The sequence below is a fragment of the Apis florea genome, unplaced genomic scaffold (genome assembly GCF_048593485.1).
Source record: "Apis florea isolate Af1SG1 unplaced genomic scaffold, ASM4859348v1 contig_3170_pilon, whole genome shotgun sequence".
NCBI classification, from domain to species: Eukaryota; Metazoa; Arthropoda; class Insecta; order Hymenoptera; family Apidae; genus Apis; species Apis florea.
This window is the reverse complement of record NW_028256714.1, coordinates 1,651,300-1,665,237: the sequence shown is the minus strand read 5'-3', so window position 1 is coordinate 1,665,237 and position 13,938 is coordinate 1,651,300. Positions and strand designations below refer to the sequence as shown.

The 13,938-nt window shown below is 31.6% G+C and overlaps 2 protein-coding genes across 5 annotated transcripts; both read right to left on the bottom strand.

Annotated features, from left to right (window-relative positions):
• Window positions 1-133: 133 nt before the first annotated feature.
• On the bottom strand, window positions 134-6,786 carry LOC147657350 (uncharacterized). 4 transcript variants are annotated; one of them, XM_086910254.1, is made up of 4 exons: window positions 6,647-6,783; window positions 4,051-4,225; window positions 3,209-3,696; window positions 134-3,101 (listed from the first exon to the last, which is right to left on the bottom strand). In XM_086910254.1, exons 3-4 carry the CDS (start codon window positions 3,676-3,678, stop codon window positions 1,748-1,750), a joined length of 1,824 nt encoding a protein of 607 aa, XP_086766380.1. In that variant the 5' UTR covers window positions 3,679-3,696; window positions 4,051-4,225; window positions 6,647-6,783; the 3' UTR covers window positions 134-1,747. The 4 variants fall into 4 exon arrangements, with proteins under 4 accessions (XP_086766380.1, XP_086766382.1, XP_086766381.1 ...); XM_086910256.1 differs by lacking the exon at window positions 6,647-6,783 and adding an exon at window positions 5,347-5,555; XM_086910255.1 differs by lacking the exon at window positions 6,647-6,783 and adding an exon at window positions 5,319-5,548.
• Window positions 6,787-7,774: 988 nt separating this feature from the next.
• On the bottom strand, window positions 7,775-9,053 carry LOC100866184 (uncharacterized). Its single transcript, XM_003692959.4, has 2 exons — window positions 8,682-9,053; window positions 7,775-8,586 (listed from the first exon to the last, which is right to left on the bottom strand). The coding sequence occupies exons 1-2, from the start codon at window positions 8,696-8,698 to the stop codon at window positions 8,247-8,249; spliced, it is 357 nt and encodes a 118-aa protein (XP_003693007.1). The 5' UTR covers window positions 8,699-9,053; the 3' UTR covers window positions 7,775-8,246.
• Between the last annotated feature and the right edge of the window lie 4,885 nt (window positions 9,054-13,938).

The window sequence follows — 13,938 nt, the reverse complement described above, 5'->3', positions numbered from 1 at the left end:
ATCGGTTAATAGTTTGTTTATTTAAAATGCGTCAATATATTTTAAATATTAACATTTTATAATCAATAATTGACAAATTAAAAATATGGAATCAATAGTACAAACAAGTTTATAATTGGTTAATCAAGAAAAATTTGTTATATTAAATGTATGTTTTATTTTAGCTATTTTCTCCAATATTTATGTAAGTAACAATGAAAATGACTTATAGACTATTTATACTGATTATGATAATAGCTATAATAATATGATAATAAAATAATAATTATATTTCTTGTACAGCTATACCCACTGCCTTTAATAATGATACTTACAATAAAAAGTATTTTTTTTTTTTGTATACATACAAGTTTTCCTCAAATGATTTTGAGTGTATCATAATTAATTAATAAATCAAAAGGATTCATTTTCAACAACTTTTTGCTGTATTTTTGTCGTGCATGTATTATGTATATTGTATTATGATAATACAAGAAATTTTTTCAAGTACGACCAACATACAGAAGATTATAATATCTTCTCATAAAAATGATCAGTTTAGTAAGTAAAACAAGTTAAATACTATACAAAATAAGTTATACTAACTTATTAAAATTTCTAGAAATATTATAGTGGCTATAGAAATGCTCTTTTCTTTAAATTTAAATACAAGATTTAATAGCCAATTGTATTTCATGATAACCTTAAATTTGCAATACTAATTCAGAAATAACGACATATTAATATTTAATTAATTATTTTTAAACTTTTGTAATAAATCTATTTTTCTTAGATTGATTTATATTAATAAAGCCAAAAATATATATTCTTTTTTATAAAAGTAAACGTTAATTAATCAATATGTAGATACAAATATAAAACTTTACATTTATCTAGCAAAACGCAGTATTTTTTAAAATATTAGTCATCATTTGATGGTTTTTATGATATCTTATATTATGTATCTCGATTATGTAGAGAACAAGTGGAATAAATAAATGGACTCGCTTTGTATTTGCACGACAATTTTTTTCCCTCCTTGTGCACAATAAATTGGTTGTATTTACATCTTGCTTTGTGTATTATTTTTTCGCATTACGTATTTTCTTTCTTTTCTTATATTTATGATAAAAAAAAAGAAAGAAAGGAAAATTAACTTTAGCCGAAAACTCGATTGCCTTCTATGTGACGAATCCAGTTCGCGCTTTCAAAAATATATTTTTATATTTATTTATATATATATATATATATGTATATGTATATATAAACTTCTTTATTTAATTCTAACTTGCGTCATGGAACTGGATTAGCGACAAAAACATTTCAAATCAAACGAGCAAATAAACTCGTTTTTATCATTTTTTTTTTTTGTTTTCTCACACGTACGCTATAACGTGTACGCAAAAATGAAACTTCGTATATACGAACTTCGTTCGTCAGTCAGCTCAGTGCGTTTTGCAGAATAATTTTAATCATACATTAATCTGGTCTATAACTTCCTTAAGAAGCTGATGGTGTACAAACTTTGAAATGCGACGACTCGTCAGTAAAAGTATCTTTATTTGAAGATACAGACAATGTCTCAATTTTGCAACACCACTACTAGGCAACGATAATCACCATCAACAAATTTTTTTTACACGATACCAATTTAACTATGAGATTATAGAACTTAATCGGCAAGAACACCTTGCCTTGCACGACCTCTGGCTTGCTGATGATTGAATCGGAAGAACCGCCCAGGTTGATTCGGGGCGGTATGCTGTTGCTAATGTTGTTGTTGCTGCTGCTGTTGCTGTTGTTGTTGCTGCTGTTGCTGTTGTTGTTGTTGTTGCTGCTGCTGCTGCTGCTGCTGCTGTTGTTGTTGTTGTTGCTGCTGCTGCTGCTGTTGATGATGAAGCATAGCCATTGCACCAGTTTCAGCAGCGGTTGGAAGAACAACTGTAGACTGTTCACTAACAGCTATTTGATGAATCTGTGCCTGAGATCCTTGGCCTACTTGTATTTGAATTTGTTGCAATTCAGATACTGATGATTGTTGTTGTAATTGATCTGCTTGTTGTTGTAATTGTTCTGCCTGTTGTTGTTGGTCCGTTTGTTGTTGTGAATTTTGAGAAGTATCAGCAATGTTCGAAGGATCTTCTTTAATACGTTTTGCTAAATGAGATCTAGCATGTTTTCTCAAGTGATCTTTACGATAAAATGCTTTACCGCATTCAGTACAAACTTCAGTTTTTTGTCCAGAATGTATAACGAAATGAAGATTCAAATGCTCCTTTCGTTTGAAACCCTTCATACAAACTGAACAAATGAAAGGTCTATCTGGATTGTGACCCAATTTATGCCGTTCTAAATGTTCTTTCCGTTTTAAACCTGCACCACAAATGTCACAAATAAACCTTCTTTCTATTTTATGCCCAATAAGATGTTGTTCCAGAAGTTCTTTTTCAGGATAAGCCATATTACATTGGGGGCAACAAAATAATGTTGTGCCATCAAGAGCAGTAACTATGCTCACTTGACCTGGCTTTGGTTTTTTTGGCTTTGGAGGCTTCTTCTTGTACTTCTTTTTTCTCTTAGGTTTAGTACCAGGTTCCTGTTCTTCAACAACGTCAGGAATAATAGCAGTTTCTCCGCTTGCTACGGTAATCTGTACTGCTTGCTCACCAGATGCAGTACTTCCAGATGCGTCTAAGCCATCAGCTCCTAGAGGACTTGATTCAATAGTAGCTTCTCTCTTAATAGTTTCTGCCGAAAATTTCAAAAAATGCTGTAAACTAAGAGGCAAAGTACTAGCAGGTAATCTAGAGAGATAATCAGCAACAGTTGATCCTGGAGTTGCAAGACTTTGCCAACTTGCAGGCATAGATGTAATATATTCTTCTCCACTTTGATTTCCTTGATTTTTAATACTACCTCTTTTAATGAGAGCGACTGGTGTTGTACCTTCTTTCACATCTTCTTTTGATTCTTCCATACTCTCACGTAAAATCAAATCTTGTGGAATCTGTGCAACTACAGTTAATCCTTCAGGTGCTCCCGGAAGCTGTACTGTTTGTTGAATAGTTTGTTGGGATGTAGTAGTAACTGCTGTGGATGTACTTTGAGTTGTTTGATCAGATCTAAAATAAAAATATCTTTTATTAATTATTAATTAAAATAAAAATTGATATATTTTTTACAAATATATTATACATATTAAAATTATTCTAAATAATACGATTCTTACGTTTGTGTCGTTGCCACTGTGTTTTGTGGTTGCACTTGAATCTGTACTCCATCTGCACCTTGTTGACTGTACGCAACAGTAAGAACTGTTGCGGCACCTTGGGGAAATTGTCCCAAAGATATAGGAGCCAAATGATACTTTGGCTGATCACCGCTGTTTCCACTTTGCGATACGCTAGGATTAACCACCTGGATTTGGACGGTTTGTTGCTGTTGCGTACCATCTTTTCCAGGTACAGTAATTGGCAGCGTGATAATTTGCTGCTGTTGATTATTACCCCCTTGAGCCACTGCGAACCCGTTCGGATCGACCGGCCTCAGATAATGAACTCCACCTTCGCCGCCAGATAAAACACCAACCACCTGACCACCAGTAGGTAGGTTTTGCGCGAATTTTGCGGTTGCAAATTGATGAACGGTGCCCGTCGGTAGCGAGCCTGTCGTAAAGCCGGGAAAAGGCGTGAAATTCATCTTCTATGTTAATTAAATCTGAAAAACCAAACAGAATATAATTAATATTAGTATAATTAAATAAATATGAAATCTATTTAATTATTAAAATTATTTAGTAATTTCAAGGAATATACATCGAAATAATATTTTTCAATTATATAAATATTTAGATATGTTATCTATTTATCAATTATTAAATTTTTTTAGCAAATGTATATATATTTATATAATATATAAAATATATAATATTATATTATTATATTATATATAATATTAAAAAATTTTATCTTTCCTAAATGAAACATATTTATGAATATTAATGAAAGAAATAGGATCAAATATTCGATAAAAGATACGTATTTACATATCATATTACATAACTCCACTCACTTTGATGCATGAGTATTGCTGTGCGAAGTGCATCGATCTTCGATACTTCAAATAATTTCAAAAGAGATTCGGTGTTTTCATAGAATTTACAGATATTCTCTAATTCCTTAATGTTTCTTCAGTAGATATGTTCCGAAGTAAAGTAAATACATCATGTTTGAACACGATCATGTTGCTAAATACGAAAAATAAGTTGCAAGTCAATAAATATATACAAAAATCAATTAATCTGAACATCATATTTCATATATTATATATTGAATTTGATTTTTTTCTTTTTTCACTTAATTTTATCTATCATATATATTTAATATTGATAACATTAAATTTATTATATTTTATTTTCTATTTGTTTCTCATATAATATTAGCTACAGGTGGTTGGAGAATTCGTACATGATTTCTATTAAAAATTTCCATTATATATAATCGTTACTGCATGTGAGATTTAAACAATAATCTCTGAAAAAAATTGTATATTTCTGATCATAACATATATCATAATATATGTGGCAAGATCAAAGTTAAATGATATGTATTAAATAAGTGAATAACTAACACATATTTATTCTGTAAATATATATTGATTAATAATTGATTCTTTTCCTTAGTCTGCTCATATTTAAAATACTGCATTTCATAACAACATTTATTCGTGAAAGTTGATGAAGTTAAACATTGAGTATCCCGCCACCTTTACTTTCAGTCTTAACTTCAGACCTCTTGATCATGTGTTGGTATGTGGGGGTGGGGTGAGAGATCCCCCACTTCACCCCCTTCCCCACCTCAAAGGGATCTGGGAGCAGGGAGGATAGTCGTCGAAGTGGCCCAGGATTGCACCCCACTCCACCATGGTGCCCCCGGGGGTAGGGGGTAGGAGCTCTTGACAAGGGTAGGGGGGAACCCATAGGTGGGAAAACGGGAACCCACCGCGAAATAGAGCCCGAGACTCACTCTCTTTCTCACACTAATACACGGAATATCGCGAGAATAGGACGGGAAGGAACGATAGAACGATGTGTAGGTGCGTAAGCGTGTGCCGCAAGCTCGAAAGGGTAGGGGTATGTCAAGAAAGAAGGGAGACGATCCTCGACATACCGGGAACTCCCCGGGGAGGGGAACGCGAAATATCGGGAGAGAACATACGAAGCAGACATCGCGGCAGACGAAGTGGGACACACCGATGACTCTCGCCCTTGATCCATCCGTAGGTAGGGAAGGAGTAGAAAACGAGTGAGGGAGAGAGAGAAAGAGAAGAGGTTAGGTTACCCGTACACCTCTCCTCTTTTAGACGCACCGAGGAGGGTGCTGTGTCGAATGGACGATTATTCCGTGCCAGCAAGTCGTTGCGGGTGGTTGCACGGCTTAATAGGAAAAAAAAAAACTATTGTGAACACGCATAAACGAACGCACTGCGGATGCGTTTTTCGACTTTCGCGGAATGGCGTGTGCGACTGACCGGTCAGCCTTGCCGACGTACCGTTGTTGGATGCTTTTGCAAGACGCGCATGTCGTAATGGCGCCGATTCTCTTAAGGTTCAACATATCTCTCTCACACTATATAACCTTCTCTCTCTCGTATATATATCGAAGAGAGCATGTCTGAGCATTCGCGGTTTCTAGAGGAATTCTAGTGTCTCACATGTTATTGGGGGCAGCGTGCGTAGAATGGAACAGCTCTGGGGCATTGTGCAATCAGATATGCTTTTACATGCACCCAATATAACACGCATTTCTAAAAGATATAACGAAATAGAATAAAATTGAAATAGAGGAATATATTGTATATATAATTTTAAAGAATACCGAACAAGTAATTAATATCGAGCAAGTAACATAAAACAACATTGCGGTCATGTAAACATTAAAAGCGAGTATGTATGAATGGTAGTTAAATAAACGGGTAGACAAGGTTACACGTCATCACATTTGGTGATACATCGGCCATGATGGAATTGAGTACACGGTGACGCGAGAAAATAGCACAGGTCCGCGAAGCCGATGCTTTGTTCTCTCGATTATTCCCTCTCTCCCTTTCGCCCTGCGTCTCTCCCTCCCTTCGGTGCTCTTTCGATCGCGCATCGGGAGACGTTATGTGGAGAGGAAGTAGGAAAAAGATCGGGCGAGTTGGCAGAGGCGAGAGCAGGGCAGAGGCGAAACGGAGGACAGAGTAGAGCCAACAGAGGCACAGGCAGGGCTGTTGTTTACACCCCCACCTCGACGGGTTAGAGGCAGCGAGATGCCACGGAGGGGCCTCCGAGACCTCGGTGGGCACCCACCACCACGCAATTTCCAACCCCACCAGCCTCTCAACCACTGTCCGCACCTCCAACCACCCCACCAAAGCCAGCTCGAGCCAAGCCGTGAGCCACGACGAGGGCCCCGCGACGATTTTAGTGTCTTGGGGTGGGTGCTCTGTGGCCACCGTTTCGCGGTTTCTCGTGCACGTTTCGTATTAGAAGTAAAGCGCGTAAAGATTCGTGGGGCGGCATTATCCGCGGATTCTTTCAATTCGGTCTAGTTTATGTACGAACGGGTGTACGCGAGTTCCCTACGTATAAGACAATCATTCACGAGGAAATGCGTGTCCTACTTACCCACGAGCAGCTGTGGCTCTCCTTGTGCACTCCTTTCGGCGTACTGCTACTACTGTCGCTGCGTCGGAAGCTTTGCGTAGTACAGAGACCGTCCGCCTGGCTGGCTCGCCTGCGTCGTTCTCAATCTTCACTACGGTGGCAGCAACTTTCTCATTTCTACGTATACGTTCGCTGTGCCACGGCTTTCTGGCTAGCCACGGCTACTACTTACGGTGTACACGTCATACGAGACGTACATTCAAATGTACGTGTTTTTGATGATCGACGAGTCGTGACTCGTGATAAATTCGCGCACTACTGCCAGTCTTTCGATAACGGTGAGCCGCGACGCGCACTCATTTCCGGGTTTACAACAGTCGAGTTCGATCGAGTATGGCCCCAGTCGGTAGGTAAGCGTGGGTCTTGGGCCGGCCAACGGGGAATGAATTCGAGCTAACGGTACATAGCCACCCGACGGTGGCCACACGTTAACTCGAAGCGCCGCAATGCCAGGCCACTCTCCTAAAAACCACGAGCTGTGAAAGTAGACACCCTCCTTCTTACAGATCCCAACTTTATCTTGAATGACCTCGTCTCACCGCCCTCGTCGAACGCATTCTTGTTTTCCAGTTAGTAAATAAAAATACGTTTAACCGCGAAAACTTACGCTGCTATTAATATTCTATCGGAGAAATATCAACTATGGCGGCGGTTACGCGCGGAGTATATTGTGAGAGCGAGGGGAAAGCGGCGCGTGCGCGCTTCTCGATTAAACAGTCAACTCTTATAGTATTGTTCTATTTACAGGTATTATAATTATTTTTGCAATTTTACAAGAATCGCGAATTTTCGAAAAAAATTTACTATAGTGCAAAAAACACCTGTCCGCTATTCTATCTCACTCTCAGTTACTTCGTTTCCTTTACCACTACAAAGCGACACTAACTCTGTGCGCACCTAGCGGAGACTGAAGTGAGGTTAGGTCGAGAATCGATATTTTGAAGATATTTCGATAGCCGCCATATTTTCATGTTATTGCGCGCGTTATATGAAGAATTTATTGTAAAGTCATCATTTTTTTCGATTTTGTGTTTTTTTATTGTAAGTGAATATATATATTTATGATGTGATATAATAAAAATAAATAAAAACATTTAATGCTTTTTATTCCTTTTATAATCTTTTTTTATTATAAATATGCTATTCCATGCTTTCACAGTCTCAAAATACTTTGCAATCTAATAAATGTTCATAATAAAAATATAATAGATCAACGACACGTCACTTATGTAGAATCAGCAATTTAATATAATATTGATATATTATACTATAACAATAATGAAATAATTATTCAAAGCATAAACATAACCATAATTATATAAATTTTAATTCTATTTGTCTAACTGTGAATTATCATGTGACAAAAAATTTTAAATATTTAATTTTCTTTTTATATATACAATTTCATTTATATAATAAATAATAAATTGTTGTTAAAGATCTTCAGGACTTTTTAAAATTTTTAATGATTTAATTAATAAAATTGTATTGAAAAGGAATGAAACAAATGACATGCAAGAAATGCTTAATGATTAGGAATTATAATTTGAAAATAGAGATATCAAAATGAATCAGATGTTCTCTGTATACGTTCCATGTATAAAGAAAATAGTAGCTTATTACTTTCATAATAAAATGGATTTTCAATAGCATCTAAATCAGGTTTATATTCTGCTATGTAACTACTTTGGCTAGAGCTATATCCATCGTACAATGGTGATCCTTGAGAAAGTTCTGAATAATTTGGAGAAGGCATAAAACTCCTATTGCAACAATCTGTTTCCATGTTTTCAGACACATTTTCTTGCATGCCTGATAGACCATTAATATGAAGATTATTAATTCTTTTACTTAATGGCATAAATTCACTAGATTCTTCTTCTGCATCGCGCCCTCTCTTTCTAAATATTATAAATAAAAATGAATTAATGAAATGAAATTTTATTATTACATGAAAGAATTGTGTCATTCCACACACACATCAATAAAAACTAACCTGTTAGCCCGAGTCATTCTTGAGTAAATTTTAACTTTTAGTAGAAGATTTTATTATAAGTATATTCTTAACCACTGCATATTATAATATTTGTAACTTTTCTCTGCCGAAACAATTAATGTTGTATATTGTTCAGCCGTGCACGTCATATACGTTTGTCAAGAAAACAAATCTTGATTACACAAATCGACAATATACATATTCCAATATTCTCACTTAACTATAAGTTCAATCTTTCGTTGATAGAGTGCGTAAGTGACACGTTTTCAACCAAATATTTTAAAAATTAATTATATTTCAATTTTATTTATTATTTATAGTTCATTTAAAAATACAACATTTAAGTGTATTATTTTGAATATAATATTATACATTGGATATAATATTGTAATTTTTTATTTAGAATTTCTATAATATATAGTATATATTATAATATGATTATTTTTATTATAATCATTTCTGTCAAAGATAAATTATTATAAGTTATTTTTACAATTTAATATTTTATAACAGAAATAAACCATTAAAATTCCATAGAAATAAAACCATTTAAATTCATGAAATATTTAAAACAATTTATTATATATCTTAATTTTTTTATTAAAATGAACTGTGAAAAATAGTATGAAAAATAATAAATTATGATAAGGTAGAAAATATGTAAAACAAAAGTATAAAACATAAATAATATTTTTTTTATTAGAATGAAACAAAATATTTCATATTCAAAGTATATATAATATAAATATATAATATAATTGTGATTTATGTATTTTACATATAATATGGCATTACATATAATAGATTTCTTGATATTCTTTTTTCGTCTGTTATCTACAATTTTTAATTGTTATTGTTGATATTTTGTTATTCACGATATAACTATCGATCATTTAGTTATTGACCGGAAGTAGAATGTACATATCAAATGTACATAAGAAAACATTATATGACATCTTTATTAAAAATAACTATATACTATTGATATATATATAATTCATTATATTATATTTTACAATATTATATTTATAATATTATATTTTTAAAATTTAAAATTTTAATTAATTTTAAAAATTTTTATTAATATCTATTATTTTACATATTCTCATAACAAATCAATTATAAATTATTTATTAACGAATCATACGTTTCTACAATATTAATTACATTAATCTTTATATATATCTTTAGATATACATACTTTGCTTGAAAATATTTTCAAGATAATCTTTGAACTTTAAAATTTAATTATTTTTCTTTATGATAAAGTTAATTTTAAAATCTTTCGATACATGTAAGTATTATTATATTTATTTATGTATTATAAAAATATATTATTTATTTTGACTTTAAGTTTTTTTTTCAATTTATCAATATGATCAAATTTTATTTATAAATAGATATTAATCTTTTACTTGTTACAAAATCTTTTATAATTATTTTAGTTACATTATTATTATTATTATTATTATTATTATTATTATTATATATTATTATTATTATATTATTGTATATTATTCTTTTTTAATTATTCTATTTAGCAAATTTCCAAATTTAAATTTATATTTAAATTCATAATAGAGATATTCAAACTAAATATATAATATTTTTTATTATAGTTTTATTATTTAATATATTATACTATATATATTCTCATACAATTTTTAATTAATGTATCAATATTGATTTTGCATTGACATTTCGAAAAATTTCAAGATAAAATTTTTATATCAAAGAGTGAACTTTTTAAATATTTATTTTTGATAATTTATATAAATGAAAACATTTAATCATCTAACTTTTTTCCCAGTAATCATTCACGAATTTCACTAAAAGATTAATTCAAAATTATTAAAAAATTTTATTTTACATTTCATTTTAAATTATTTTTATTCCATATATCATTTCGTTTGCATATTTAAATACAATATGGAGAAAAATTATTTCATAAAATATTATATGTGGCAAAGAAAGTCAGGTAGTATAGTATATACTTCTACAGATACATTAATGTATCAAAATTATATATAATAAAAGATTTAAAAAATGCCATAGTATCCATATATATTTGACGGCTTTTACACATATTTTACTTAATGTCTACGTGGGTGTGAACGCACTCTTGTTACTTCGAACGAATCGCTCCAATTAAACCGTGATGCGCATGTTGATGAGTTTAATTAATTTTAGAAGATCTCCCGAGAAAGAGAGTCACGAAATGACTCCATCGTTATTGAGAAGTCGGAAATATTTATCTTATAGGATACTGACATCCGTATGATAATCACAGAAAAGGGAAATTCTTCATGGATATTCCATTTTTTTATCTTCTATTTTGCATCCCTGAAAAATTTTCTACTCCGCTAAGCGGAAAAATGATGAATCGTTTAATTTTTCAAGTCCTACTAAAATCGAAAAATTCATTATGAAAAAATTTTTTCTCTGATATTTTTTTACGTTCGAATGATTTACAAAATTTCTTGATAGTGGGTCAGAACGTACTTTCTAAAAGAAAGAACCATACTACTTTTACAATTCGATCAAGCATATATATATATATATATTTTAAACATTTTAGATTATAATAGTGCTAACTTTATCTTATATTAATAAATTAGACAAATTAAGATATTCAATGTATCTAAGATATCTTTATATCTTTCTATACATAGATACATTTTATGTGTCTGCAAAAATACTTCCAATATCTACGAAACATACATTGAGCTGTATTAAATACGTATACGCAATGGCCTTGATTCCTAAAGCCGTGAAAAGATCCCGTCGTTAGGTCAATTAAACCAAGCCACGAAGTCATTGACTTTGGATGCACGGCTAATTTCTCTTCAACTGTCTGTAATATAGCGCGTCCCAAAAAATTTTGAGTCAAAAATAATTCCCCAACAATCTTATATTTATAGCAGAATATTTTTAATTTTGGAATTATCTCCTTTCAACTACTGATTGTATAAACGGTAAAAATATATTTTAACAATATATAAATTTTAACAATATATGATGCCTTCGTTTCATCTAATTAGCTCTCGTATTGATTTTCCGACGAATATAGCACATAATGTTTACCTATTGGATAATAAATAGAATAATCGAACGATTCGATACAAATCTTACGTTTCATGTTAATAAGAATTTTTTATAAATTTAGGATAATATTTAATTTTTATATTTCTACATTAATAAAATGTTACAAGTAAATTATATTTTATATTTTCTTATGATTTTTATTTTTATTTTAATAAGGTTACATTTTAAAAATTGTGAGCTATAGTGATAATTCACAATAAATTATATTTATAATTTAATTACGTTTCATTGCAAGGAGAAAAGTTACAACAAGATAGAAACAAATAATTCCATTTATAGTCATGTATATGAATGAAAACGATCAACGAATGAGTAAGATTTTAGATTATTCGACATGTTTATTCGTCAAACCTGAGACTAACGTCAATGAGATACGACAGGAAATCGAGCCACTCCCATGGCAAAGGAGCACCCAGTATCGTATGCAATTTCCAAGATTTGTACAATCACTACTTTATCATTTTTATTCCAATCTTATCGATTAAATCAATTCTTCAAATATTTTACAATAAAACGTAAAAATATAAAAAAATTCCTCAAAAAAAAAAAAAAAAATTAGAGAAAGATACATTTAATTATACGAATAAAATTTTAAAAAATTCTTCCAGATACTATATTCATACGATATTCAATATTTAATCAATGAACACGATGTGAAAGAGATGTTTATGTTACACAGTTTCAATTTTATTCGAGACACATAGGTAGCATGATGTGGTCGTATCGATGAGTAATCGGAAAGCCTTCCCCGCCATTCTTCCGATGCTTGAAAATTAAGGCTATCTCCTTGCCTAAATCGGACGATAGTTGGGTTAGGTCTACTAGGTTTGTTTCTTGCATATCCCTAAAGCAAGATTCACGTGACACACGTTCGTTGAATCTATGACGAAAAGCGAGGGTGAATTTGCACGCTGGCTCGTCACTTTCAGTGCCACGTAGCAGCGCCACGGGGGTGTCCCCACCCAACCTATGGTTCTCTGTATGGGGTGAGTCATGGTACTCCCTCCCGGTTTGGGCGTGGTGGCCGTTGCAGACGTTCCTCATCGATCTCTCCACGGCTATGGTACACCATAGAGCTCACCAAGGTGGTCTTTTTAATACTAAGGCCTCGGTGTAATGAGATACATATTATTTTGAAATATTGATTTTTCGTTGAAATGAATTTAATTTTTTCTTTTCTTTCTTTTCTTTCTACGATTTTTTTTTCTTTTGTCGTAAAATTTTAAAATAGTCGTATCACTTTTAAGATAACTTAATACAAATATATAATACAAATAATGAGAGTGGCACTTGTCATTTCTATAAAAATAAAGTAAAGTATAGGAACAATATGTACCGATATTTAATGATAAATTCAACATGAAATCTTACTGAATCATTGATACCGAAGAAACGAATTATTGCATTGTAATCGTGCTGATATATCGCATTATCTGCTATCTGTTTGTTCGAAGTAATCTTGAACAAGTCACTTGTGTTTCCTTATATGGGCATGAATTCGACATAATTTTTTGTTTGTACGTAATTGTAACGAGAATGGTAATTCTGACATGTTTTATCTATCTATGTAAATTTGCATAATTTTTAAATATTAAATTATAAAAATTATAGCATCTTTAGTTATATTTTTATATTTTTCTATTTTCATTGTTAACTTAAATATTACTTATGAGTAAAATTATATTTTTCTTAAAAGCATTATGCATTAAATTTTACAGTCTTTACTTGTCTACTATTTTCAACAATTAGTTTGGCAATTAATCGTTATCTTATTGCGATAATATTATACTGTAAACTATATAGCTATCGAAACAGTCTTATATAATGCAGAAAATTCCATTCAATATCTTGCAAATATTTTTTATGAAGTTTAAATTCTTATATTTTAAAAACTTTCCTATAAGTTTATTTTCTTTCTTTTCCAAGAAAAATTAAAAAAAAATAATAAATACATATCACGAGCCTTATACTCTCCTACGAAGATTCGACCACACGTGGAGCAGTTTTAAGCTACAGCTAAAATAAGTGTTTTAACATAAATGAATCAATACAAACATCAAATATAAATGCATTATCTTTTAGAAATTCCGTATAATTATGAAAGAGAAGTCTTTTAGAAGTCTTCTAAACTTCTGAATAAGTTACATATGGA